General features: G+C 48.4%; 1 protein-coding gene across 1 annotated transcript in view; it reads left to right on the top strand.

Moving 5' to 3' along the window:
- Positions 1–85: 85 nt before the first annotated feature.
- XYLT1 (xylosyltransferase 1) overlaps positions 86–26,461 on the top strand; it is a 300,528-nt gene continuing 274,152 nt past the window's right edge. The window contains exon 1 of the mRNA XM_029221895.1: positions 86–439. Within this exon, the coding sequence (XP_029077728.1) occupies positions 86–439 (354 nt within the window). The remainder of the gene's footprint in view (positions 440–26,461) is intronic.

A 26,461-nucleotide genomic window follows, 5' to 3' on the forward strand; every position in this document is an offset into this window, starting at 1 on the left:
GCGGCCGCGGAAGCCGCGGGGAGCGCGGGGGCGGCCCGTAGCGCCCGGGGTCCCCCGCGCCCCGCTCGGTCGCCGCGCTCCGAAGATGGTGGCGGCGCCGTGCGCTCGGAGGCTGGCCCGGCGCTCGCACTCGGCGCTGCTCGCGGCGCTCACCGTGCTGCTGCTGCAGACGCTGGTCGTGTGGAATTTCAGCAGCCTCGACTCCGGGGCCGGGGAACGCCGCGGGGGTGCAGCGGTCGGTGGCGCGGAGCAGCCACCCCCGGCCCCGCGCCGCGAGCGCCGGGACCTGCCCGCCGAGCCGGCTGCAGCCCGAGGAGCAGGCGGCGGAGGCGGAGGCGGAGGAGGACGGGGGCCGCCGGCGCGGGCGCGAGGAGGCGGCCCCGGAGCACCCCGCGCGCAGCAGCCGGCCAGCCGAGGGGCACTGGCCGCGCGGGCGCTGGTAAGTAAGATGCCTTTTCGGCTCGCGTCCCGGAGGGAAGGAGGGAGGCAAGCGGGCAGGCGGCCCGACCCCACGCCCCCCAGCCCTTGAACCCCGCTCATCAGACCGGGACTCCCCAAGCCTGCTGGCTCCACATCTCTTTCCCCTGGAAGCCGGGGCTCGGTCCCTTCCCAGGCTCAGGGGCCGAGGGCTGCCCCATCCCGAGTCTGAGGACTGCCCCCTTGGGGTCTGGGGAAGTTATCTCCAGAGGAGGCGCTTTGGGGGTTACCGGAGCCTGGCTGGGCCCCTGTACCCCGTCACTCTCGCTGGGCGCCCCGACTTGCTCTGTGCATGTGGGTGTTGGCGCCTCGCTCCCGGTCTGAGTGCCTGGACCGTGCCGGGATCCTCAGCTACTACTCTAGGCGGTGGTGCTCACCGCATCTCTGGTTTCTGCCCAGCTGGGTGCAGGCAACTCAGTCCTCAGCTTGCTGCCTCGTTGTTTTTGCCTAGCCTGAGAGGGAGGGGGTCTGGGATCGGTGTCCCAAGTCCTCAGCCGTGCCCCGGAGTCAAGACTCAGTCTTGGGTGCCTGGTCTTACTTTGAGTCTCGTTTTCCATCCCTGGATGTCTGAGACTCTTGTCTCCACCCTGCCCGTGTCTAACCTTGCGCTGTCCGGGTGCCCTCTCTCCAGTGTCAGGGCATGGCCCCTTCTCCTAGGTGGTTGTGTTTGGCTCTCTGTCTTGTGTGTGTGGCTAATTCCTGTCACCAGCTGTGTGTCAGATCACATCATCTCGACTTAGGCTTCTGTGGGTTTACTTTGCCCTCCTTGGGTGTGAACAGACCAGGCTCTGAAACTGTTCCTTCCGCAGATCTTCTGGGGCCATCAGGGTGTCTTCTACCCTGCCCCCAACTTCTCCAGGGGTGACTTTCACACCTTCTTTGGGCTGATTTGTTTAGCCCACTGAGCTAGGACCACACAGGAGAGGTCAGAGTCCCCAGCTTTGGGCCAGGGTCTCAGTGCCCTGTGGGCGTGTCTGTCTTGAGGCATAACGATGTGCTGTGTGTCTGTCTGTATCTTCATTACTCCGATTGCCTAGAGAGTTTCTCCCAGCCCTTGCGGACATTAGACACCAGGGGTTAGTTTCAGGCTCTCAGGTGTTGAATGCATGTCTCTGTCGTTTGTCACTTTGGGACGCTTCACTGAAGGCTGCCTTCGGACATAGCGTGATGCTCTTTGATCTGCTAAACTTCTTTGGAGTCAAGGCGACCCTCTTTGCCACAGCGCTGCTCTTTGTACCTGTGGGCTGAGCCAGCCCAAGACGTGATGCGATGGCATTTCACGTTGCTGGCTGGTCTGTGTGGGTAGCAGGGAGAGACATCTTTTCCCCATTTGTGGGGAGGAGAGTGGAGTGAGATTCCTGATGGAGAACCAGAACATTCCGAATGCCTCTTATTTATAGCAAAGAGTACTCTCAGACACTGCCTTTGAACTCCAGGAGTGGATAGTGTTGTGTCCGGGCAGAAACGCAATTAGAAGTTCTTTCTAGATTCGGAGGCCTGCGGGGAGGTGGGGTGGGAGGGGGTCAGGACATGCACCACTAGCCTGGGGAACACGTGGGAGGCATAGGGCTTACTGTACCCTTTGTATCCGGGGGTCCAGACAGGCATCAGGAGGTGCCTTTCCAGGCAAATACCACCTGTTGAAACAAGCGGAGGGAAGGAAGGAGGCCTGGTTGATTTCTTCCTGGGTCCCTGACATTTTGGGTCCTATGTCCACACCTGCTCTTTGTGCATTCAGTTCTGTGTCTTACTCTCTCATCCCCCAGCTCGGCTGCACTGAGGTTTGCAATTGGGAAGGTAAGTGGGAGCGTGCCACTTTTCCTTTTTTATTCCTTTTGGAACACCAGTTCCAGCAGCAGAGTTGCTTTGCTTTTCTGAAACTCTGCTTTCACCTGTAAGTTCAGTGACTATCCCCCTACACACATCTCCCAGTGTCTCAATTTCTTCCGATATAGACATACCTGTATTTTGTTTTTTCTGCCCTTCTCCCTTCTTTGTGGTTGTCTACCATGCGGTTGTTCACTGCTGTCTCTCCTGGATTTGTACTTTATTTTATCTGTTTGTGTCCTCTCTCTTCCTTTCCCCGACGTCTACCCCAGTGCCCTGCTAGATCCTGAAATCACAGCACAGACCTGCCGGATGGAGCTGGGGGTCTGTCCTTCTCTAGCTGTGCCCACCCAAGCCCTGCCCTTCCACGGAGCTCAAGGAGACCAGAAGGGGGCAGGCTGTTCCCAAAGTCCGGCGTTGTCTGAGCTTAGGTTGCAGGCTGGGAGGAGAGGACCAGGCCTTTCGGCAGGCCACTGAGGCCCTCAGAACATATGGTTTGTTTGCAAACCCTGCCGAGGCTGCCGGTGTGTGATGCTTTGGAGGGAGACTCAGGAGTGGGACATAAAAAAAATTCCCTGTGATTTTCCAGATGACTCTCATAAAGAGCTGGTGAGGCACGTGCTTGGGAGATGATGCTTTGTCTCTGTGCTCTGCAGAGGATGCAGGTGGGGAGGACAGTTGTGGTTTTGGGATGTAGAGGGACTCTGTGGCTCTGGTGGTAGTGGCATTGGGTGTGTCCCAAGGAGTGTCAGGCAGGCGCTGTGGACAGAGCATTTTCTCAACCAGACCTTGCTGCTTCCTTGTGTTCACCCTCCCAGAGGTTGTACCTTTTATGTTTGGGGAGCTGCACCCCAATGGAAGGACCTGATTGTAATTTTGGTGCATTTTAAGAAGTCAAAAAGAAACACCCAGTTTCTCAAGCAGACAGAGCCAGAGAGAGTGCAGGTGGCGGCGAGCCGGGCATATCCCTAAAAGATCTGCAAGCTCCCCTTTTCCTCTCCACCCCTGTCAAAGCTCTTACATATTAGAATTATTGGGTGGATGGCAGCTGAGTTTTGCGGCCGTGATACTCATCCCTTCATTGGGTCTCCAGTAAGCTGTGGATTTTATTGTCATCTCAGAATGTAAGAAACAGATGGGCTCACTTATGAAGGGAGGGAAAACATTGAGGAGAGTGTCAAAAAGATCGTACTACAGGTTCTGAATCAATTTTGGGGAGAATGAAAGAGAACTGTATGTTAATGTAACGAATGTTTATTTTCTTTCCCTTTGCCCCCAGTGATCCTCTGAGGTCCTCACATTTATTGCTTGTGCCCTTAGATAAACTATTACCCAGTAAGTTTCATTTAAGAAACCTAATTTTTTATTGTGCACACACACACACACACACACACTCACTCACTCACACACTCTTAAAGTAGAATGGACTTTCTGTATTGTCTGACTCCTTTGAAATGTTGATTTTTCGGCAGAAATTCCTCATACTTCACATTACTCAGATAACTCAGGACTTTTTCAGACATTGGCAGTGACTTTGAAAAATTGGTTCACTGTATCCAGATCGCCTCTGGTTCTAACAACCTCAGAGGCGTAGCTTTTCTTTCTATCCAAATGTTTTGAGACCAGAGAGAACAGAGGGTATTTTATTGATGGTTTGTTTTTCTCACACTCTCAATGGAGTTTTATTTTGCCTGAGCAGTGCATTACACTTTGTATACAGAAATATGCACCACTGAACAATATTTATCTTGATGTAAATGTTGCCATCTGCTTAATCATGTACTGGAAAATGTTAAATAGATAAATAAAAGTAGAAATTATTATATGCTTATATATATTTTACATATATATTCACTTTCCTTCCAGTCTTACACTTTAGACGTTCTCTCTAGTTTATCAATTCTTTTTATTTTAATCTTCCGGAAGGTTGAGTGTCAAATGCTTGCTGTTTTGCAAATAGGAAGCCAAAGCATAAGTTCCTGTTTGCTGGGGATTGTCCAACTTTGATCCATGGTCTTAATAGAAAAGGAAATTACTTTGAGCTAGAGCAGATATCTGACATTGTTGTGTGTGTGTGTGTGCGTGTGTGTGTGTTTCCCCAGAAAACAAAATATCCTTAAGGATATCTCTGCAGTAAGTGTCTGTCCTTCCACCCAGAGTTATTTATGACCAGTGGGGCCTTAAATCTACATGCAGAAAGACAAAAATGCACGCTGCCAGCCTAATTGGACCTGGTCTCTATCTTGGTCAGTACTGCCCTAAGACTTGTCACTTATAACTCTCCCTGTTTTTCCTTTGCATCTCCCATTTCTATTGCCCCCAGCCCCTACCTACCAGAACCAGAGAGAAAATACTTTAGGGAAAATGAAAAAATAAATAAAATACAAACTCAACCTCAACAAAACCCAAGCTCAAAGGAAGGGGTATGGGAACAGGAGAAGAGTCACATGAAACCCGTGCCAGGCCCCAGCACAAGTGAAAGAGGCCTCCATTAACTATCCTTGGGTCCGCCTTTGCCGGGTTCAGGTCCCGGCTCTGCTCTTGGCCACCCCTGGGATCTTGGGCAAGTCATTCTCACTTCGTTCCTCTGAAAATCAGGGCCACCTCATAGGGTTATGAGAGGCTGAAATGTAATAATACGTGGGAGCCAATTTGCGCCTGGCACATAATAATAACAACGGCCAAATGTGAGCCGTTGTTCTTAAAAAGAAACTCTTAGTATGTTTGAAAATAAGCAAATTTCCGCAATTATTCATTTTCCCAAGCCAAGTAAGGCTTGAGTGTAATCCAAGGCAATAGAGTGCGTCCAACTCCTCTGTGTGTCAGCCGTGGAGCAGGATGGAATGTGGGGGAGGGAGGAGCATTGTTGAGTGCCAGCTGCCGGGCATCCTTCAGGTGTTTTGCATATATGATGTTATCTTTTTTATTACTACTACTATTATTATTAATTTGCAATCACAGAGTGGTATACAGTTAATAGAACAACAGTTATTTTGTACAAGTTGAATCAAAGACAGTTGAAGATGGGGAAAAAGCCAAACTCTATCTGTAACTAATTTGTACCACGTACCAATAAAACCTGCTTTAAATTTCTGTGCCGATTTAAACCCCTGTACTCTACCAGGCAAGGTTGGTGGCTATTGAAAATACCATTAAGGACAGGGCTATCTAAAGACAAACTTGATAGTATGTTATTTTTACAAAAATGAAAAGATACTGTACAGTGTCCAGTTTAAAAACAAATCATAAATCATGCACATATGATGTTAATTGCTCACACAGAAAATAATAATTCAGGATGTAAGAAGGTGTTATATACAGAATTGAGACTAAGGACTCCTGGCTAGAGATTGCTGCCCTTCTGAGTACCAGTTATGTGGCAGGGATAATGAAAGCTCTGCAGATATTACCTCACTATCTCAGTGAATCTTCCTAACTCTGTGGGATAGAACTGTTGCTGTCCCCACTTCACAGATGAGGAAACTGAGGCTCAGAGCAGGGAAGCAGCTTGCAATGCTGGGGTTGCAGCACAACTGGGATCCAGACCCAGGACTGCCCCATTCCAATCGATGTGCAGATTTCAGAGTGCCTTGCCTGTGTAGTTCTTTGACAAACCCTAAATGCAGCCAGCTCATTCCTGAAAATCTTCATACCACTTTTCTCACTTGTTGCAGATTCCTAAAAATGTGCCAACCCTGAGATACGCAGTTTTCCTTGAATCAGACCCCTGAAGAACGAGACAAATAGAAGGGTAATCATAATAACGGTAATGATGCCTATGTAGCAGTTACGATGTGCCAGGCACTGTTCTCGTCCTCCTTATGTATTTTATTCCTTTAAGGAATGCACTGTTATGTTTCAACAGCCAACAGTCACGATGCTTAATAGAACCAGGCCCTGTTTGGGGTGTTTTACAAATATTAGCTCATTTAAACCTCATGCTACAGTGAGGAAACTGAGGCGTAGGGAGCTTAAGTAACTTTCCCAAGGTTCACAGTATAAATGGCAGAGCTGGGATTTGAACCCAGGCCGTCTGTGTTCTCAGTCTCTCTATTCCACAGTCTCCCTCTTCTAAGCATCTTGTGAAGGGCCCCGACCTTGGGACCACAGACCTCATTTAAGGAGGTGCATAGGTAAGTGATTCGGTCACAGTGCCCTGCCCCAAGGACAGGATTTTATGGTCCAGGAAAAGAAGGTATCACCCGTTAGTGGAATATGCGTCATGCACACTAGGGAGTAATTGAACTTGAACTGCTGAGTTGGTGGAGGAAGGTGTTTTGAATTCAACTCCCCCAGCCAGGGGAGGAGGGGAAGAGGGTGCTGTGCAAGCTTCCTTGACCAGAGAAACAGACTTTCATTCATCGTCAGCAGGCCTCCTGCTGGTCTGCTCACTGATGACTTTTCCCCAGGAGCCTGGGTGAAACCAGGAGGTATCACCAAGAACACGCAGGCTGATTGTCTTGCAGGCACTTCCTTCTTTCCACCTGCAACAGAAACTACCTTTCTGCCCTCAGATACTCATTGGGTTGTACCCTTCTGATCCCTGTAGGGCTGCTCCCTCCCCCATCAAAAGCCAGAGCCTTGAGAAGAAGGTGGCGGGGACAGGGCCAGTGTGTGTGTCACCTTCAACCCGTCAACACTGTAGTGAGCAGGGAGCTGGAGGGATTACTATCAGAGTCTGCGAGCCCAGACACCTGGCCGGACGGGGAAGGGGTGGGACCCTAAAGGCATTCTCCAGTCTTCTGGGGGAGGAGAAAATCTCCTTCAGGGCCCTCTGAGGGCAACAAAATGGATTTGTTCTGTGTCAGGCCTGGTTTGTTCCAGCCAGGTGACTGCTGGCTTATCTGGGCATCTAATCCACGCTGATGTGTCCGTGGATGCTATTGACAAGCATTTCTCCTCCCAGGGGATCCTTTGCTGTAATCCTTGGCCACAAGTCACATGGTTTAAGCCCAAAGGAGTTGAGCTAATGGGGCAGAGAGATTGATGCAAACGTCCCCTACCCAAGGGGTACAGACATTGTAACTATGATCCTGATGAGAAGGAGGGGGGCTTCTCTTTATTGAATGTTTACCTTGCTCTAGACACTGTGAAGTACTGGGAAGACATGATCTTATTGAATCCTTGTCCTGCAAGTTAAGGGCTCTTAGTCTCATCTGTTTTACTGATTACAAGTAATAAAAGCAAGACAATAAGTTGGATGAAAGTAAGAGATAAGAGGGAGCCAGACTAGGAATTGAAGGTTCGTGGTGACCCCAAAGGCTGCGTTCTTGGTTTCTACCCAATTCAGAGTCAGTAAGTCCCCTGTCCTTTACCCCTGCCCTGTCTCCCCTCCCTCCTATCCATGCATGCATCTATCCATGCTTCCATGCATCCACCCTTGCATCCGTCCACATGTCCACCCATTCACCCATCCACCCATCTTCCACTCCAACCATGCCCAGCACTGGGACTGCCTTTGTGAAACAGGACAGATGTGCCCCTCCCCTCAGGGAGGGCTAGTCCAGCAGGAGAGGGTTAGGGCCACGGCCTGTCAACAGAGAGCTTCCTTTCCGGTCCTAGCCCAGTTCACTCCAGAGTGGCTTCTTGGACACAAGAGAAAGGTGTCCTCTGTCAGGTGGGAGCCAGGAATAGTGTGATTCAAGGGCCTGGAAGCCCTCAAGTCTCCTCCTACCCCCAAAGCTGCCAGACTTGAGGCCTGACTGCTCCATCCATGGAGTTCAAGCACATCTTCTGGCCGAATAAGGAGCCCAGAGACAAACCCAGAGATGTGGTTTGTGAGGGGAGCAGCTGGTTGGAAGCTGGGAGGGCTGGGAGGCGTGTCATGAAGTGTCAGGTTGGGGGAGCAGTGTGTGACCCAGACACGTTCCTTCGCCTCCTGGGGCTTGGTGTCCTCACCTGCGATGCAGGGACCTTCCTACCTGGGAGGGCTTTGCGATGAGGCACAGCCCCTGCTCCCACCTTCACCTGACGCAGCCTCACCACGAGAGATGTTTGCAAGACCGGCCCTCGTGTTCACGGCCCGTGGGTAGGTTTCTTTTGGCCCACACTGTCTTAAAATAAAAACTGAAGTGTAAGGATTAGGATAGAAGACAGCACGGATGTTTGGAATGCCTTTAAAAAGTCATGAGATGTGCCAGCACTAGGCCACAGCCTTTCCTGTTGTCCACTGGCCAAGCTGGAAGGACCTTCCCGAGATCCTCCAGGTTCCCGAGAGCCCCCACCCCAAGATCTGTTCCTTTACCTGTGATACCTGACTGGGCGCTTTAGGCTGATAAGTTTGCAGCCTCTGCTTGGAAGATCTCCGTGTTCACTGTGACGAGCTAAAAATAAGTATCTGTGGTCACTTTTCAGTGATCCCCATGTGGTTTATTCACAGCACTTCTTTACCCTGAGTGCCTTTGCCTTTCCCAGGCCTGATGGTGGTTTCCTTCCTTCTCTCCCTGCCGTTGGTGTAAACCCAGAATATGCAAATTCTTGTAAGCATTAGGCATTAGGACATTGTGAAGGCAGTGTCCGCAACAAAAATAGAATCGTGCATTCTCCAGTTTGGTGGACTGGTTTCCCCTCTGCCGGGGGCGTGGGTAACACGCTGTTTTGAATCACCTGCCTTCACTTTTCTGAGCGCCTCACCACCTTGCCCTCCCCCGCCCCCCACAACATGTGTTGGGATGTTGTGAGTTGTCAGAGAGCTGGCCAGGGGTTGGAAGAGTGGAACATTCCGGAGCATCTTGGCTCAGGTCCTGACTCTGTCAAGGGACAAACCCTGACTTTCACCTCTGAGTCTTTTTGGCATTTCTGCCAGATGATGCTAATAAGCTCACTCCATCCCCTCACTGGCTTGTGAGGATGTAATTCGATAAACGGATGAGAAAGCATTTGGAGGCTCAGAAACCCTGCGTGAATATAAGACGGGGCTCCCGTCTTTGTTCTTGGAGCAGAAGAATGTGGGAGCAGTCAGGCCAGTTGGCAGTGCTCCCCTCCCATCGCCTTGTAACCCCTGGGGGACCAGGAGAGAATGAATGAGTGAAATCCACCAGAGGTTTCCCACCCACTCCTCCATCTGCCCATTATTTCAGCAGGCAGTGTTTGAGTGTTGTGTACCAGGTACTGCACTACAAAGTATGGGGGAAGGCCGGCTGTGCCTGTCCTCATGGGGTTTATGGTCAGGAGGCAGGATGACCTCCAAAGAAACAAACAAATTTTTTTTTTTTTTTTTTTGCGGTACGCGGGCCTCTCACTGTTGTGGCCTCTCCCGCTGCGGAGCACAGGCTCCGGACACGCAGGCTCAGCGGCCACGGCTCACGGGCCCAGCCGCTCCGCAGCATGTGGGATCTTCCCGGACCGGGGCGCGAACCCGTGTCCCCTGCATCGGCAGGCGGATTCTCAACCACTGCGCCACCAGGGAAGCCCCAAACAAATTTTTTAAATTATCAAATTGTTCCAAATGCAGAGACCTCCAGTTGGGGTGCTGAGAGAAGACAAGAGGCTGTGGGTGGAGATTTATTTACGATGGGGTGGATTAATGTTACCTGTTTTTGCTTGAGGACTTATTCTGGATGGACATCTTTTGCCAGAGTAGCTCCAGCCTGACCCTAGGAATCCCAAGTGTGATATGCACGTGGATTCTGATACACCAGTGATTGAAGGTGCTATGTGGGTAAACAGTCTCTATTGTAGCAGCTTTTTTTTTTTAAAGAAGATGTTGGGGGTAGGAGTTTATTTATTTATTTATTTTTGCTGTGTTGGGTCTTCGTCTCTGTGTGAGAGCTTTCTCTAGTGGCTGCGAGCAGGGGCCAGTCTTCATCACGGTATGCGGGCCTCTCACTGTCGCGGCCTCACTTGTTGCGGAGCACAGGCTCCAGACGCGCAGGCTCAGTAGTTGTGGCTCACGGGCCCAGTTGCTCCGCGGCATGTGGGATCTTCCCAGACCAGGGCTCGAACCCGTGTCCCCTGCACTGGCAGGCGGATTCTCAACCACTGCGCCACCAGGGAAGCCCCTGTAGCAGCTTTTAATAAAGAGTTCCTATTCATACCTGTGCAAAATTTATTTATTTCCTAACTTTTGCCTATATTTAAAAAATTTTTTTAACCAAAATATATACACAAAAGTGCACGTTATTCTAAATGTATAATTCGATGAATTTTCACGAACTGAACACACCCAAGTAACCCATACCCAGACCAAGAAACAGGGCATCTGTGACCTCCCAAATGCACCCATCCCTTGCTTCTTGGGTGAACATTTTTTAACACTTGTCATAGCTGTATATATCTTTAAATGTTTATTAGGGGAAATAGGTGAATATAACCAGTCAATCAAAATGACCGCGTCAGGGATCTAACTGCTTACCATGCAGGTGAAGGGGTGTTTATGTAAAAAGAAGTTAGTTAACATAATGAAAATGCATAAATTGTAGTATCTAAAACTCTCATTCTAATGCTAATCCTGACCTCGGTTTAGATGTATGACTGACAGGGGGGCAATGGAATGACCAAGGTTTGGTAAACGTTGGCTTAACCAGTTTGAAGATACCCTGCGCTTCTGGTAAACAGCTGTGCTGTTTTGTTCTCAAGTCCAAGTGGAAAGGATTTAAGTTAGACATTAGGAGGAACTGTGCTCTGGGCCTGTTTGAGTGGCCATCCCCGTCGTGGGCCCTCTCTGAGGGTTTGGGTCGCTCTCTGCATTGCTTCTATAGCTGTGGGCCTTCCCAAGCCCATCTTCTGGACTCGGGTCTGGACTCTTCCTGTGCATCTCTTGGCTTCACGCTGAGCTTCCACTTCACATTGACTCTTTGTGCTCGAGTCCCCCGTGTGTCGGACATGAATTAGCTGTGATGAATGGGTCCCCAGATGGGCCCATGATGACTACATTAACTTAACGGTGAACCTAGACTCTGTCTTCAGAACCAGGATAACAGAACCACAGTACAACTGGAACAGCATTTTACAAGGGCAGTGGAGACAACTAATCATTTTATAAAGAGCAAGAGGAGAAGCAATAAAAAGAGAGCCCAAGGACGGCATGGTAATTTCCCAAAGTCTTAGCACTCAACCAGACTCACGTTAATAAAATAAACAAATGTTTTTCGTAATGGAGAGCTAATGTATACATTAGTTGAGGAGAGTATTAAAACCAGATTAGATGGATCAAGTAGAACAGTGGTTATGTCATTAAGCATCCTTTCTTTGGGGATGTGGAAAAGTTGTTCTCTCTTTTTTTCTTCTTTCCTTGTGAAATGGTGCTTTATTAATTAGAGAGGTAATGGGGAATCTTTTTTTTTTTCCTCCCAGACTGGTGGCTGTTTTCTATTTATTTTTTAATGTAGGACCATGCTTTGCAGATGTTCTCTTTGAAATAAAAGCCTATTCATTGTCTCTCTTCCTCTCTCTCTTTTATCCCCAGCTCAGAAGGGGCAGCTGTTATAAAAGACACAAACAGAGAACCCTGTTTGCTTGTCATCAGGCATTACAGAAGATCCCATTCCCCATGTAAAATGCCCCCATTACCTGCGCTTTCTCGTAGTCCTACTGAGGAATAGTTTTTGAATTGTTACATCTGATTCCCTCTTCTTTAGAAGAGGAGGTGATGACAGAGAACAGGGTGGAGATGACCTCAGGGAAGCTCTTAGGAGAAAAACTGACCTGTTTGCAGATGGGCGTGGACTCAGTTGTTAACTCCTCTTAGGACAGAGGCTGCCTGCTGTTTGGCTTTCTGTTAGGGTTAACGAAAAAAAAATCATGTGGAGCAGACGAACTCTTTTTTTGGAGTGAGCAGGTGGTATTAAACCCCCAGTAAAAGTGGACGCTGTGAAGTACCGATGAAGGGAGCTGGGCCCTCTGTGGGTTGGATCTGGGCAGCATAGAGCTGGCTTTCTTATTCTCCTTGGTTTGGTATTTTAGTTTGGTTTTTTTTTTTAATTAAATTACTGGCCAGCATTTTAAAATCAGTGATTTAAAATAAAAATCGTTTGGCATTCCTATGAAAAAATTTGAAATTCTGGCCTTTATTCCCAAAGAGGTAATAATTTGAGGGAGCGGGGGAAGATGTGGTTGTCCCCCTACATGGAACCCCTCTTTCCAGTTTTCTACGGAGCCCACCTGTCTACTTGGCTTATTTGTGTTTCTTGCAGGACCACTGTTAGGATTTGAGTTTACAACTCTCAAAATAATAATAATAATAGCTATTATCTGTTAAATGCTATGTGCCAGGCATTGTGCTAAACAGCATCTCATGGACTATCTCATTTAATCATTATAACAACCTTATGATATTATTCCCATTCACAGATGAGGAAATTGAGGCATAGAATAAGGAATTGCCCAAAGTCACAGACAGTAGACTTGGAATTTGAACTCAGGCAGTGTGGCTGGGGAGCCTGTGTGTAAGATCACTTGTGCTGCACAGAATGTTTTAACAAAGCAATTCTGGTTAGGAATTCTTCACATTGACTTTGCAAAAGGGTGGCACTGTTTGCCCGTTGCATGGATGGAACCAGTGAGACCCATCAAGATCAAACCATGATGGAAAATGCAGATCATGACTCACTATCTCTAAAGAGAGGACAGGCATGAAAATGACCGTGGGACTTGGGCACTGGTGAAGCTGGCAGTCTGGCCGTGGCGGAAGGACCCTCACCAGGATCCCCACCATCCTCACACGCGCACAGAGCAGGGCAGGGGTGGTGGCCTCCACCCTCCATCCTTGCAGCAGCGAGGTAGTATCTACAGGGTAATATTTTGATAAGTTGCTGATTTGTATTAAAATAATAATTACAGTGATAATTACGAGCACAGATTTCGGTGAGGCTCAGCTGCTGACTGTGAGGAAAAATAATTAACTGCGTATTCTCTCGGAATCAGATGGAAACCAGGCCTGGCCTTTCTCCTTTGTGTGGGTCCAGCACAGGTTCTGCTGCAGGTTGAAGGCCACATGTTTTGCCAGATGCTGTTTATGTTCACAGTATCGATGGCAGATCTCTGCGCGAGGAGGAGCTGGTCATCGGGCGAACACCATTGCTTCCTACCAGCATGGACAAAAACAACCTGATTGAGATCTATGGGCTCACCATCCTTTAACTCATGAAATGCCCCTCTCTCTGGAAGCAAATGCAAAAACAGCTAGAGGAAAAGTGATTTAAATCTACCTTTAATAAGTAAATGCTTGAGCATTGGCTGTTACCTGGCCATAGTGATGGATTTGTAGCTAATTTAATTGGAAGGCTGTGATTCTCTTTACATGTCTATTTTTGAAGCCGATTGAATGGTCCTGCCTTGATTTTAACCACTTGCTAAATTTCACTTGGAGCAGAACATACGTACAGAAAAGGGCAGAAATCATGAATGTACAGCTCAACCAAGTGGCCATGCTTGAATGATGAGGACTCAGATCCAGAGCACGGAGCATAAGTTACGGCTCCCTTCTCCTTAGGATCCTTATTCCCACTTCTAATCCCTGTGTCTCCAAGGGTAACCTTTATCATGATTTCTGACCCCATAGATTACTTTTGCCTCTTTTTAGAAATGGAATCATGTGGTCCATACTCCCTTGTGCCCACTTTGTTTTGCCGAACGTCACTTGTGATTAGATTATATGAGATCACATCAGTGGTTGGCAGACTACAGCCCACAGGCCAAATCTAGCCCATTGTCTGTTTCTGTATGGCTCATGAGCTAAGAATGGATTTCATATTTTGAAATACATGGTTGGGAAGAAAACCAAAAGAAGGATATTGTGTAACATGAGAAAAGCACTGAAATTTAAATGTCAGCATGTATCAATAAAGCTTTATTGGAATCTGGCCATGTCCATTTGTTTACATACCAACAGTGGCTGCTTTTGCCCCCTAATGGCAGAGTTGAGTAGACTCAACAAAGGCATGTGGCCCACAAAGACCAAAAGATTTATATCTGGCCCTTTACAAAGAAGTTTGCTGACTCCGTATCTGTATTGTTTCATGTATTTGTAATTGTCCATTTACATGGCTCTATAGTATTTCATTGTGGAACACACCACAATTTACATAGCTGTTCTGTTTATTGGAAGGATCCCAGGTTTTGGCCATTACAAAGAGCACTGCTATGAACATTCTTGTGCAGGTCTTTTGGTAAAAAAAAACGTTCATAATCATTCCTATTGGGTATATATGTAGGAGAAGAATTGATTTCACTGCTCTGTTTTGTTTTGTTTTTTAAATGGGTTGATTTCACAAGTGTATTTAAATTTGGAAGTCTGACTTTCCCTACTAGGGAGTAAGGCTCGGTGATATTTTCATGTGTTGAAACTCTGGAACAAGGTTTACTTTCAAAAAAGTAATTAGTCTTGCAAAATAGAGCATCCGTAGACCCTCAATTCATTAGTGGATTACTGTTCTTCCATCTCAGTACCTTCAAGGATGTTGGGAACATGCCTGATATTAACTGCTTTAGTTGCTTTTGGGAATGGTGCCATCACTGAATTTCTTATACCGAAGCCATATTGTCCAAAGGCCTCTTATCTTTATGTGGCAAAACAGGTCTGGCAGAATTAGGTGAGTTTTTCCGATGTCGCTTTCTGCTTTGATTGACTTCTGTTCATCTCTAGCTGTCCTGCTTTTCTTGCTGGGAAGCAGATGAATACAGCTCTACATCCCCAATAAGATCTCTAGCCCACAGTAGCATGTGTCATTTGGCATTGAGACAGTGTGCTGAAATGTCCCTTCGGGGACTGCAGACAGTGTATGTGGCCACAGCAATGGAGCTCAGAGATTTCCCCCTAAGGAGCTGTCTTCCTGTGCGTTGTCAGTATTGTTTAGCAGCGTCGGTCCTGTGTCAGTTCCTGCAACGCTGGTCCTTTTCCATTTGCTGTCCCACTTTTGCAGGCAAAGACATTGACAGGGTTGGGAGAAGAATGTCAGGATTCCCTGGGATCCACCGGCCTTTCAGGTTTGCTTGGCACTGCCTGCAAATGGCTTAATATTCTTTCTGGAGCTCTTCAAAGAGTCGTATCGGCTTCCTTTTTCTAGCCAGCACACTTTACCAGGGATAAAGTCCTGTTTGTTTTAATCTTGCCTTCTGGTTGCGCCTTGCACAATTAACAACCTTAAGGAATGTCACAAGAGAAGATGTTCAGAGGATATTTTAGTATTTCTTTTGGAAGACAGTTGGATTCTGTGGTGAAGGGGATAATGGAATTGAAACCTAGTCTCAGCTAAAATGTAGTAGTGTGGCTGACTCAGTCTCAGGCAGCCTCAGTTTTATAGTCTTTAAAACGGGGCTACAGAGCAATACCATTGTGGGTAATAATTCCTAGGTATGGAACTAGATCAGAGAAATTTAATCCTTAGATTCTGGTAGTTCCTCCCCCTCCTTAATAGGTTGTTTACTTTCTTTGTTTGGATATTTACTTTTGAAAAGATAAAACTTTCTTTGGTAAGCATTATATGAAATTCTTTATAAAGGTGTGTGTGTGTGTGTGTGTGTGTGTCTTCTAGGAGATGGCCTTTTCTTTTTAAAGACTATTTTCTAGATGTTTTAAGATGCCCTGATTAAAATAGAAAATTAATTTGTCTCAAAAGAAACATAATAGATTTCAAAAGTAGAAATTGTCCAAGCCTCATTTATAAAACAATAAAGATATATTAAAAATTAGCCTCTAAAAGGCTATCATTAGAAAATTTAAACAAACCAACAAAACTCTTGTAAGTAACTCTTAAATCAAAGGAGAAATCAAACTTAGAATTTCATATTATAGGGTGATGAATGAGAATGAGAATACCTCATATCAAAACCCATGGGATGAGGCTAAAACTGTGCCCAGAGGAAAATTAATAGCCTATTATAAAAGCACTTTAACTTTGGACATTAAATACAGAAGATGAAAATGATTAAGACTCCAATTTTTATTTAAAAAAAATCATTGCGAACAACCTGAAAGAATGTAGGAAAGGGGCTAAATAGAAATAAAAGCAGAAATTCATGAAACATGACACAAACACAGTAGCAGTTGTTCTACAAGATCCTCTAACGATTAAGCACGCAATATTGATCTAGCTCCTCCTAGGGTTACAATCTGTGAATGGGCTGCATGTTGCTAACTCCCAACATTTGCTCAATGCTTTTGTTATGGCTGCTGAGTAAAGGAAGCAGTGGATAGCAGGAAGAGTCCCTGAACTCTCTTGTTATTTGGGCTGGGTGGGTTAGGGGAAGTTATCGCTTAGCCTGTCCACATCAAGGCAGAGCCAGCCTCCTGCGCTTTTTTCTTTTGACCAACTCCGTCTTGCCTTTAAGAACGATAAGGCTGGCAGGGCATTTTGTTATTTTGTAGAATACATTGACACTCCCGCAGGTTCCGGGAGAGATTTACCCCCAGGTCTGATGCCTTCCTGGGTCTTGTAAAGCCAGCATTCTCCTTGTCCTGGAGTTACCTGTTGGGGTTGGGTGGGGACTTGAGAGTGGACCTGGGGAGCCGGGCAAGAGGCTTCTGTCTCGCTAAGCATAGGACTACTCTCTGGGAGGAATGGGAAGCCAACCTTGTGGGCTGGGGATCGTTTTTAATGTCCTCCAAGCAGCGTCCACTGAGGATCTATGGTGTATCATGTGCTAGACATTTTACATGCATGTATCGCTGTCTAGATTTACCCAGAACACTCACAGACACTTATTCATTCATTCATTCGCAGTATTACCAGGGACCTACTGTGTGCGAGGCGTGTGCTGGGAGCTCTGGACAAAACAGGGTCCCAGCCTGCTTGTAGCTCACGTCCTGGTGCGGGGACAGTGAGTAATGGAGGGGTCATCCGGGCAGACTTTTTCAGCAAGGTGACATTTAGGGTGAAACAACTAGAAGGTAGTCAGGCACGGATTGGAGGAAGACAGGGACAGAGTGTGACCTTCATGAGCAAGGGCATAAACGTCAGCTGGGGAGAGACAGGAGCCAGGGCCTGCAGGGGCTTCTGGGCCACTGTGCAGTGTTCTCTTCTGTAAGGGTCCCCGCAGCCCCGTCAGTATATACATCAGCCCCGTTTTCCTAAAACCTAAAAGCGCTGACTGGTTTAGACATTACGTCATTTGGAGGTGGCCCTCGAACAGATGAAAAAGTTTACTGTTTGTTGTCCAAAACCATTCTGTCTCCAGTGGTCTTTTCAGAGCTTCTCTGTCTTTATTGCCACTCTGTCTCCGACAGGAAATGCTCCTGCCTTTGCAGGGGCCTCCCACATCCCTGCCTGCTCCTCCAGCATGATGTCTCCAACTCGGAACTTTTCTCTGCGTTCATCTCCATATCAAAACTCACCTGTCCTGCGTCCCATTCTCAGGGAGTTTGTTTGATATCAGCATCCTGCACCAACGCTAGCCTGGTAGCATCAGCCCAGAGAAGTGGCAGAGAGGGGCCTGCTGGCCTGGGCCTGGCAGCTGTGTCCGGCTGTGGCAGGCGCTGTGCCGTGCTCCCCGGGTTTCTTACGCACTTCACAAAGTGGATCTATTCTTCCAGGAGTCAGACATCTGGGGACCAGTCCTTGTTCTGCATCTCACTTGGCGTGGCTTTGGTGTGGTCCTCTCAGGGCCTCTGTCTCCCCGTCTTTCAACTGCACTAAGAGATTTCCAAGTCCGTTATGCCCCCCGCTTTTAGGTCTTTTGTGGTTTCCTGTGCCCTGGTTGCATGTCTGTCTTCTTCCAGCTATGACCTGCCCCCAGCAGGGGAAGTTACGGGGAGCCTTACCCACCTACCCCGTGTATAGTTGGCTGGTCTGGTGTGGCTCATGTGCAGAAAAGGGTCTTATTCCCCCCGACATCCACATCCTTCTGCTTGATGATAAACTCCAGTGTCTTAAGACCGTATTGGGAGTCCCCATCACTGTCACGGCTGGTCTCTGGCCCACTGCCTCCGTCAGGGCATCCCCAGTGCTGGAACAGTGAATGGTACACAGTAGTTGCTCAGTAAGTGTTTTTTCTTTGTTTCCTTCAGAAATTGCGTGAAAGATCAGATGATGACGTGCTCTAAAAGAGCTATAGAGCCCTGCTTTCAAATGACATTTTAACATCCAGAGGTCAAAGGTTTTGCTAGAATTTGAATCATGTGTTTTCCCCTGGCTTCTCATCGGCTCCCCAACCACACTGACAGCACCTTAGGTTTACTTCGTGTGTTTAGTACCTGATGCAGAGACCTGTGGATGAAGATGTTGATGGTGGTACCTAATAATAACTAAATAATAATAACAATAATGAATAATAGCGGGCAACATTTATTAAGCATTTACCACATGCCAAGCATTTTAACTTTTAATGCTTCCAAAGCCCTGGGATGTGAGCATTGTGGAAGTTACTGTTTTGTGGACTGAGGAAGTAGGGCACAGAGAGGTTAAGTGACTCCCCCGAGATTGCACAGCTGGTAAGAGGCAGATCTGCATTTTCACCCAGGCAGGCTGGCATGGAGCCCATGTCCTTAACCACCATGTTATCTAATGATAAGTCCTCCTCATGTGATTGAGAATCGGCTGGACCGAGGTGGACCAGGGGAGGTCCCCTCTGCCAGCTCTGGCCCCACCCCTTCCCTCTAGCCTGCAGGTGTGGCAGGCCTCTGTCTGCTTCTGCTCTCTTCAGGGTCTCCCGTTCTCCAGGCCCACAGATGGGGCGAGTGAGAGGCTGGCCACTGCAGAGTCTTCACCCGGGATGGGGCTGCAGATGTGGCCCTCTCTCCATCGCCATGGTCAGCTGGCCCCATGCAGGTGCAACTGGAGAGCTCGGAGTTGAGGCACAGACTTGGCCTCATCCTAGGGAGAGGAGGTTGGGCTCTCCAGGCCCAGAGGAGCTGCTCTATTGCTTTTCATCATGTAGGAAGAGGAGGAGGAAGAACTGCAAGAGGGGAAGGGTGGCCTGGCTGACTCAGGTGTTCCTCTCCTTCCTCCCTCCAGAGAGATGTGGGGACTGGATCCTGTTCCCAACTCAGCCGTGAATGTCTGTGTGCCCTTCAGTCAGTCACATATCCTCTCTGTACTTGCTTTCTCACCTAAAATTAATATGATGATTGTAATAATAATAATTGACCTCATTTTAAGATGCATATTTTTATATTTAACAAATAGAATTTCTAACATCTGGGAGGAATTTTACAACTGATGTATTTCCTTTATGTTTCCTAACACAGCCTGTTGCCCTAAAACGGTTATCAAATCAATGATGCATCTCAGAAGCAAGGGGGTCTTAGAATTAAGAGCCCATGGTGTCTGTGAGGTACCAAACAAGGTGGTACCTGAGTGTGATTTTATTTACTCCTAACCACAGCCCTAGGGTGTAGGCGCCATTACTCTCCCATTTTACAGATGGAGGATGAGGCTCAGAGAGAGAAAACTGAGGCTCAGAGAGAGAAAAAGTGGCTGGCATGGAAGGTCATGCTTGTTTAAGCAGCAGAACTAGTGCTCAGCCACTGATGGGTCTGATGCCAGAACCTGAAGGTCTTTCCCAAGGGTGTCGGGTAACATCTCTTTCCTTCTCCCCGGGATGTGGGAAGTTGCTCCTGAAGATAGCCTCAAGTTTTTCCAGGGAAAAATGTTAATGGTGGTCTTAATGGCTCATAAGCCCCTGCCAAGTATCAAAAGTTCTTGACCATGAGCTTGGCAGGGCGACAGCATGTCTGGGAGATGCTCGCAAGTCGTGCTTTCTGCAGAACACAATGTTTTCTGAGTCTGAAGCATTTTAGAAAATAAGGTGGGATTCATCCCAGAGCCTGGCAGAGGGGGTCTAGAATTCCTGAGCCCTGTTTTCCAGTTGGATTAAACTGAGGTCAGACATTCTGCCCCAAAGCCTGAAGCGAGTCACGCAGGCTGGGAGCAGCCCCTGGCTATCAGGCCGCTCCCCCGGGCTCTGGGCACCGAGGGGCCTTCCCCCTCCGTCTCTCTGCCCAGTGTCAAGGTGGGTAGTGGTTGCTAGACTTCGGGGGGGGGGGTCTGTGGGGAAGGGAGGAAGTAAACAGTGGGCTGCCTGACAGCCTGGAGGAGGGCTTTTGGGAAGAATCCAGAAATTATCTTGTTAACAGTGACAGTCTGTGAGTTAGTGGGAAGCAGGGTCGTGAATAATTGATTGCCACTAACTGAGCTGTGAAAACCGTTTTCAGAGATTCCAATCATCGGGCTCACTGAGGGGGGCGTGTAGATGCGGATGGGGGCTCCCTTCTCCCTGGAGCCCAGGGGACATTCTGAGGCTCCCTCTTGTCTGCCCGTGACCTTGACCACGGCCCCTGGACTTGGAGGTGGCGCTGGCTGCTCAGCGCCCTGTGTGGGGACCAGCTGTGAGTGGGTCAGGCGGAGAGGTGACCTCGCCGCTGCTGGGTGGGCTGTTTCTCCCTGAGGGTTGGTTGGGCCCCTTCTGAGGGTTGGTTGGGCCCCTTCTGCGGGCAGGTCCCCAGGTTGTCTCAGATGCAAAGCAGTTCCCTGCGTCTTTAGAAGGGTGACACTGGAATGCAGACCTCAGGACACTTTGGGGCTGGTTCATCCCACTTTGTTTCTAGAAAATGCAGCGTCACTGCATCGTTAGGAACCGAGGGCCTGGGCTTGGATGCTGGATCCACTCTGACTCTCTGTCTGACCTGGGACCAGTCATGTTACCTCTCTCTGCCTCAGTGTGCCGTCTGTAAAGTGGGGCTGACAGTGGCCCCTACTTTAAAAGATTGTTGTGACAACGAGGTTAGTGTTTAAACGTAAGGATAAATAAATACAAGTGCACATAAAAGAAAACTGCAGCTGTTTCCTCATTCGGTCCTCTTAACAGCGTGTGAGGCAGGCAGGGTGAGAAAGGATGGGCAGATGAGATGGTACAGGCAGGAGGGATCCAGGGTCAAAGCCACACAGCTGGCTTAAGGAGGGTAGACAGCCTCTGAGTTTGTGGGAAGCGAGGTTGTAAATAATTGATTGCCACTGAGTTGGGCAAACTGTTCTTGGAGATGCCAATCTGGGTTTAGATCCTGGTGCCACCATGGACCAGCTGTGAAACCCTGCTCAGTGCTGCTGGACCCTTCGGAACCTCACTTCCTCACATGCAAAATGGGGTGATAATATCACCTCCCCTGTGGGGTAATGTGAACACTGATGGTCGTTCATTCATCCATCCAGTGAATACTTACCGAGTGCCTAATACCTGCCAAGCACTGTCCTAAGAGCTTGAAATATATCTTCGAACAAAGCAGTGACCCCTGCCGTGTGGAGCTAACATTCTAGAGGGGGAAGGCAAGTAATCAGTAATAAACATTTTAATAAATACAATAAACACTCTAGAGAAGGAATCGGCTAACATTTTCTGTAAAGGGCCGGATAGTAAATATATTAGGCTTCACAGGCCATACGGTCCCTGTTACAACTCAACTCTGCCCTTGAAGAGTGAAGGCAGCCACGGACAGTGTGTGAACGAATGGGCGTGGCGGGGTTCCAATAAAACTTTATTTACAAAAGCAGACCATTGGCTGGATTCAGCCCACGGGTCGTAGTTTGCCAACCCCTGTTCTAGACAAGAGTATCAGAAGGTGGTAAGTGTTCTCAGAAAGAAAAAATGGGCCTACTCCAGGATGACTCAGATGTGCAGGTTGGAAGGATAACGCGTGTTGGAGTTTGGACGCATGTAGACACTCATGTAGCCTAGTGAGACTTCGCAGAACCGGAGGGTTCAGGGCCAGATGCAAGGTTCTCTCTGAACAGCGAGTGGAACGAGCTTGGTGGCACAGTGTAGACGGTGCTGTGTCGGGGCCCATCCTTTCCCTATGTCACCTTGGGAGACTGATGGGACCTAGACCCCCCAGGGTGAGGTTAGTGACTGGTGGGCGTCAGCATCGTGACACAGATGCTTTTCCAGTGGTCCCTGCCTGCCTTCCAGGAAGCATGGTGGCTGTCGACGTGTCTCACCAGGAACCTTCCTAGCCACTGTGGCCTCTGTCTGGAGCAGGGAGATGCTTTTCTTGGGGCTTCAGGGACCAGAGGTGAAAGCTACTTTCTGGGGTGTGTTTGAACTTGTGGGCTTAGTGCCAACCTTGGGCGAGAACTTCTTTACCCTTCTGCCTCCTTAAACCTTTTCTGCTTCTCTCTCTCTCTTTCTTACCCCAGCCTGCCCGTGGCCCCTCTGGGTCCCTGACCCCATGTCTCTTATCGGGATGTGAACCTCTTCCTCATGTTCCATTGCTGAGGGAATCAGGAGCCCATAGCCCACGGTCAGATGCTCAAAGACCCCACAGAAGGTTTCTGGAACCTTCTCTACTTTCTCTGACTCGTGAGAAGGCTTTGCTTAACTCTACATTATAGCCGAATCTTGTGGGGAACTTGAATGGAGGGAGAATTGGTGCTTTTTAGCCTTCCTGTCAGGAAGGTGATGGGGGATGAATCTTATGAAAGAACGAGAAAAGAGGGTGGGAGCCAGGAGAAGCCCTGGGTGGGGAAGGAAAGCGGGCCTCCATTCTTCCTGTGGGTTTTCAAGCTGGTCTGGTGAACACTGGGTGCTTGTAGGCTGCTACTTGGTGCCTTTATGTGAGGTAGAGAAAAGCGCCCACTCCAGGGAATGGACATGGCTTGGCCAGAAAGCAGTGCTTGTGCAGAGAAAAGATGCCCCTTCCTCTGAGCAGTGCAGTCCTGGATGGTGGAGTGTGACTAGATTTTCCCCTCACTGGGCACTGTACATGGTGGCCCTGTGTAGGATGGCACCTGTATTTAGTAGCAGGTAGTCACTTTCCCTGGGCACCTTGCTCTCTCACTTCAAGCCTAAAGAGCTATTCCAGGTTTCTCATATCCATGGGTGCTCACCTGAGTCCACTGTTTGGCTGACCCCTTGGCCCATGCCTAAGTTTTCAGCTGGGAGTTGGAATGGACTCTCAAGTATCCCTTGAGAGGCTGACATTGTGCAAGATATTGCCCCAAGGCCTGGGGCCTCCCCGCGAGATGTCTTCCTGCTTGTGTCCAGACTTCCTAAGGGTCCCCCGCTCTTTATCCTGTTAAAAATAAACACCGTTTTCTTCGCTCCCTCCAGCTGCTGGATTGTGCCCTGGAGAACAAGCGTTTGTGTTTCCTCCCAAAGGCTTTGAATAAGCAAACTGTAAACAGCTGTCTGTCCTCTGGTGACAGGACTCAGACAACAGGCCCTCGGAGGGTACTAACCAGCTGCCTTTTCCGTGGCAACTCTGCGTTGCGGGCTGCCGAGGAGCCTCCATGCTGCGGTGACGGTGGCTGTGACTTCCTGAACGAGCAGGGGGCTGTTATCCCACACAGGCCTGGTGGCAGTCGCCACCTCAGCACAGCTGTGGGGGACTGGTGCACTTTCCAAACAGATGTCCAGGCAGCTGGTGGGAAGCTCCCAGCTTCCCTCACTGGCAGCCTCTTGAGAGAGATCCTCGGTTAGAAAAGTGGCCTCCAGCTGACTCACTCTACCTGGTCACCTCTTTCTTTGCAAATGGATGGCATTCACTCAAATACCCTTCATCCAACAAATATCGAGCACCTGCTATATGCCAGGTACTATGCTAGGTTCTTGGGATAAATCAGTGACCAGTATTTAATTCAAGAGGTTATTTATTGAGCACCTACTATATGCAGGTGCTGTACTAGTTTCTTGGGACATCTGTGAACATTTGAAAACAGATACCCGCCCTTTATCTGTTCATTCCTTCAACCGCATGTCAACAGATATTTACTGAGTACATACTATGTGCCAGGTACTGTCCTAGGTACTTGAGATGAAATGGTGAGCAAGATAGGCAAGGCCCCTACGTTCCACCTGAGGAGGATACACCATCAACCTCAAATATATAAATAGGATCAGTTCAGGTAGCAATGAGTGCTCTCACGAAGGGAGAGAGAAGCATGTGATAGAGGGTGGTTGTGATGGGATGAGGCTGACTTAGCTGGGGTGACCAGGGAAGGCCTCTGAGCAGGTGGCATTCACACTCACACCTAGACATACAGCTTTCCAGGCAGAAGGTGCGGCAAGGGCAGATCCTGGACTGAGTTTGGGATTCAGAGAAGTGACCAGAGGCCTCTGGGCCTGGGTACCCTGAGTGAGGGGCGCGTGGGTGAGATGGAAGGGGGTCAGCAGGGCTGAAGTGTGTGGGGCTGGGAGACTAGGGCCAGGAGCTCCGGTTTTATTGAAACTGTGGGAAATCATTGAGTTTAAAGCAGGAAAGTGATCTGCTTTGAGCTTTTACAAGAAATCCCTCTGGTCTAGACATGATGACAAAATGCCTTGTGGTTTTCTGGATTGGATGCTGGAACAGAAGAAGAAAAGGTCATTAGTGGAAAAATTGGTGACATCTGTATAAAGGCTGCAATTTAGTGTCTTAATGAATAGTGTTGCACAAATGTTAACTTCTTGGTTTTGATGAATGAACCATGGGCAGGGCAAGATGTGGACATTCGGGGAAGCTGGGAGAAGGGCACACAGCAACCCTCTGGACGATCTTTGCAATTTTTCTACAAATCTAAAATTACCTGAGAATAAAAGGTATGACATTAAAGCTGCCTCTGGGTAATAGGTATTAGGGGAAGCACTGAAAAAAGGTGAGCAAGGAGACAGGGAGAACAGCTAGGGGGCTTTTGAGGTCAATCAGATGAGGGATTATGGTGGGAAAAGCACAGTGGGGTTTCTGACCTGGGAGATCCATAAGCTCCTTAGTTGAGTAGTGGGTCTGCAGCCCTAGCTCTTGAAGATCTTTCAGTCACTGGTCTAAGTTGCCCAACCAACTCCAGTTCAGCTGGTGTTTTTTGAGCGTGTTCTAGGTGCTCAGTGCCATGCTGGGGGTCAAAGTTCGTCTTCACACCCCCTCCCGGTCAGTGTGGCCTCTTATTTCTACCTGCCTCATTCCCTTGATGGAAATTCCCACCATCACCTTTGGTAATGACTTGGAGTTAGTGAGAGGGACAGAGACAGAGAGACAGACACCGAGAGTGAGTGAGTGTGTGTGTTTATATACTGCCTGACCCTCCGCTACACAGGCTAGGACACGTGAAGCGGGGGTTAGTTTTATTACTGGCAGGTAGCAAGCACTCAGTAAATACTGTAATTATATAAATATTTGACTATGTATACACGTAATAATATGTAAATACTAGGAAACAACAACAATAATAGTGACAGTAAGCACTTGTTAGCATTTGCTGTTTGCCAAGCACATGTTAAGCCCTTTGCTTGAATTTTAATCCTTGCAGCCCTATGAGGTAATGACTATTTTTGTACTCATCTTACAAAAGGGTTTAAGATCATTGCTCGAGGTCACAGAGCAGCGCCAGGATTTGCACCCAGGGAGTCTGGCTCCGGCGCCCCCAGCCTCTAAACATTGAGCTACATGCCCGCCGTAGAGTGAATGCAGAATGAATTGGTAACTTTTATTATCTTTGCTGATTAAAATAACATATGTTCTTGGAGAAAAATTTAGAAAACCAAGACGTGGGAAGAAGAAAATCCAAATCCCCCGTACCACCACTCTCAGTTTCCTTCTGGAGGACAGGAATAAGGTGGTTATGTCGTCGTCTTTCCTGGGAGAGACTAAGGACGTGGAGAGTTGGGCTCGGGAAGAGATGGGGGAAAGGGGAAGAGAGCTGCAAAGGCTTATGGGAGGCTGTTCTGCACTTCTTCCAGCATTCCTTGGGGTGGCATCTGTCTCTTTCCTCAAGGCAGGAGACTCCACCAAGCTCACTGGACATCCACAGCCAAGGGACCTTAGAAGCTAAAAAAGACACTCCAGTCAGCCTGTAGTAGCTGGTGAACCTCTAGATAGTTGAGTCTCCTCAGCTTAAACAGTGGTTCACAGGAAGAGATGGGGCTTCCCGTGGTTCTTTGATTATGATTTGCCATCAGTTGTAAGCTCTGTACCATCGATTTGATAACAGCTTTTTTTTTTTTTTTTTTTGAGAGGGGGTTGTATTAGCTTCTTCCAGACTAATAGAACCAACAGGATGCATTTGTAGAGAGAAATAGATTTATTATAAGGAATTGGCTCATGCTGTTATGGAGGCAGAGAAGTCCCAAGATCTGCCGTTGGCAGGCTGGGGCCCGGGAGAGCTGGGAGTGTGGTTCCAGTCTGAGTCCGAAGGCCCAAAAGCCAGGAGAACCAATGGTGTAAGTTCCAGTTCGAAGGGCAGCAGGCTCCATAGCCAGGAAGGCAGTGTTTCAGTTTGTATCTAAAGGCAGGGAAGAAACTGCATTGTCCCAGTTTGAA

This window comes from Monodon monoceros, unplaced genomic scaffold, assembly GCF_005190385.1.
Source record: "Monodon monoceros isolate NGI ecotype Baffin Bay Population unplaced genomic scaffold, NGI_Narwhal_1 Super_Scaffold_13, whole genome shotgun sequence".
In the NCBI taxonomy this organism is placed as follows: domain Eukaryota; kingdom Metazoa; phylum Chordata; class Mammalia; order Artiodactyla; family Monodontidae; genus Monodon; species Monodon monoceros.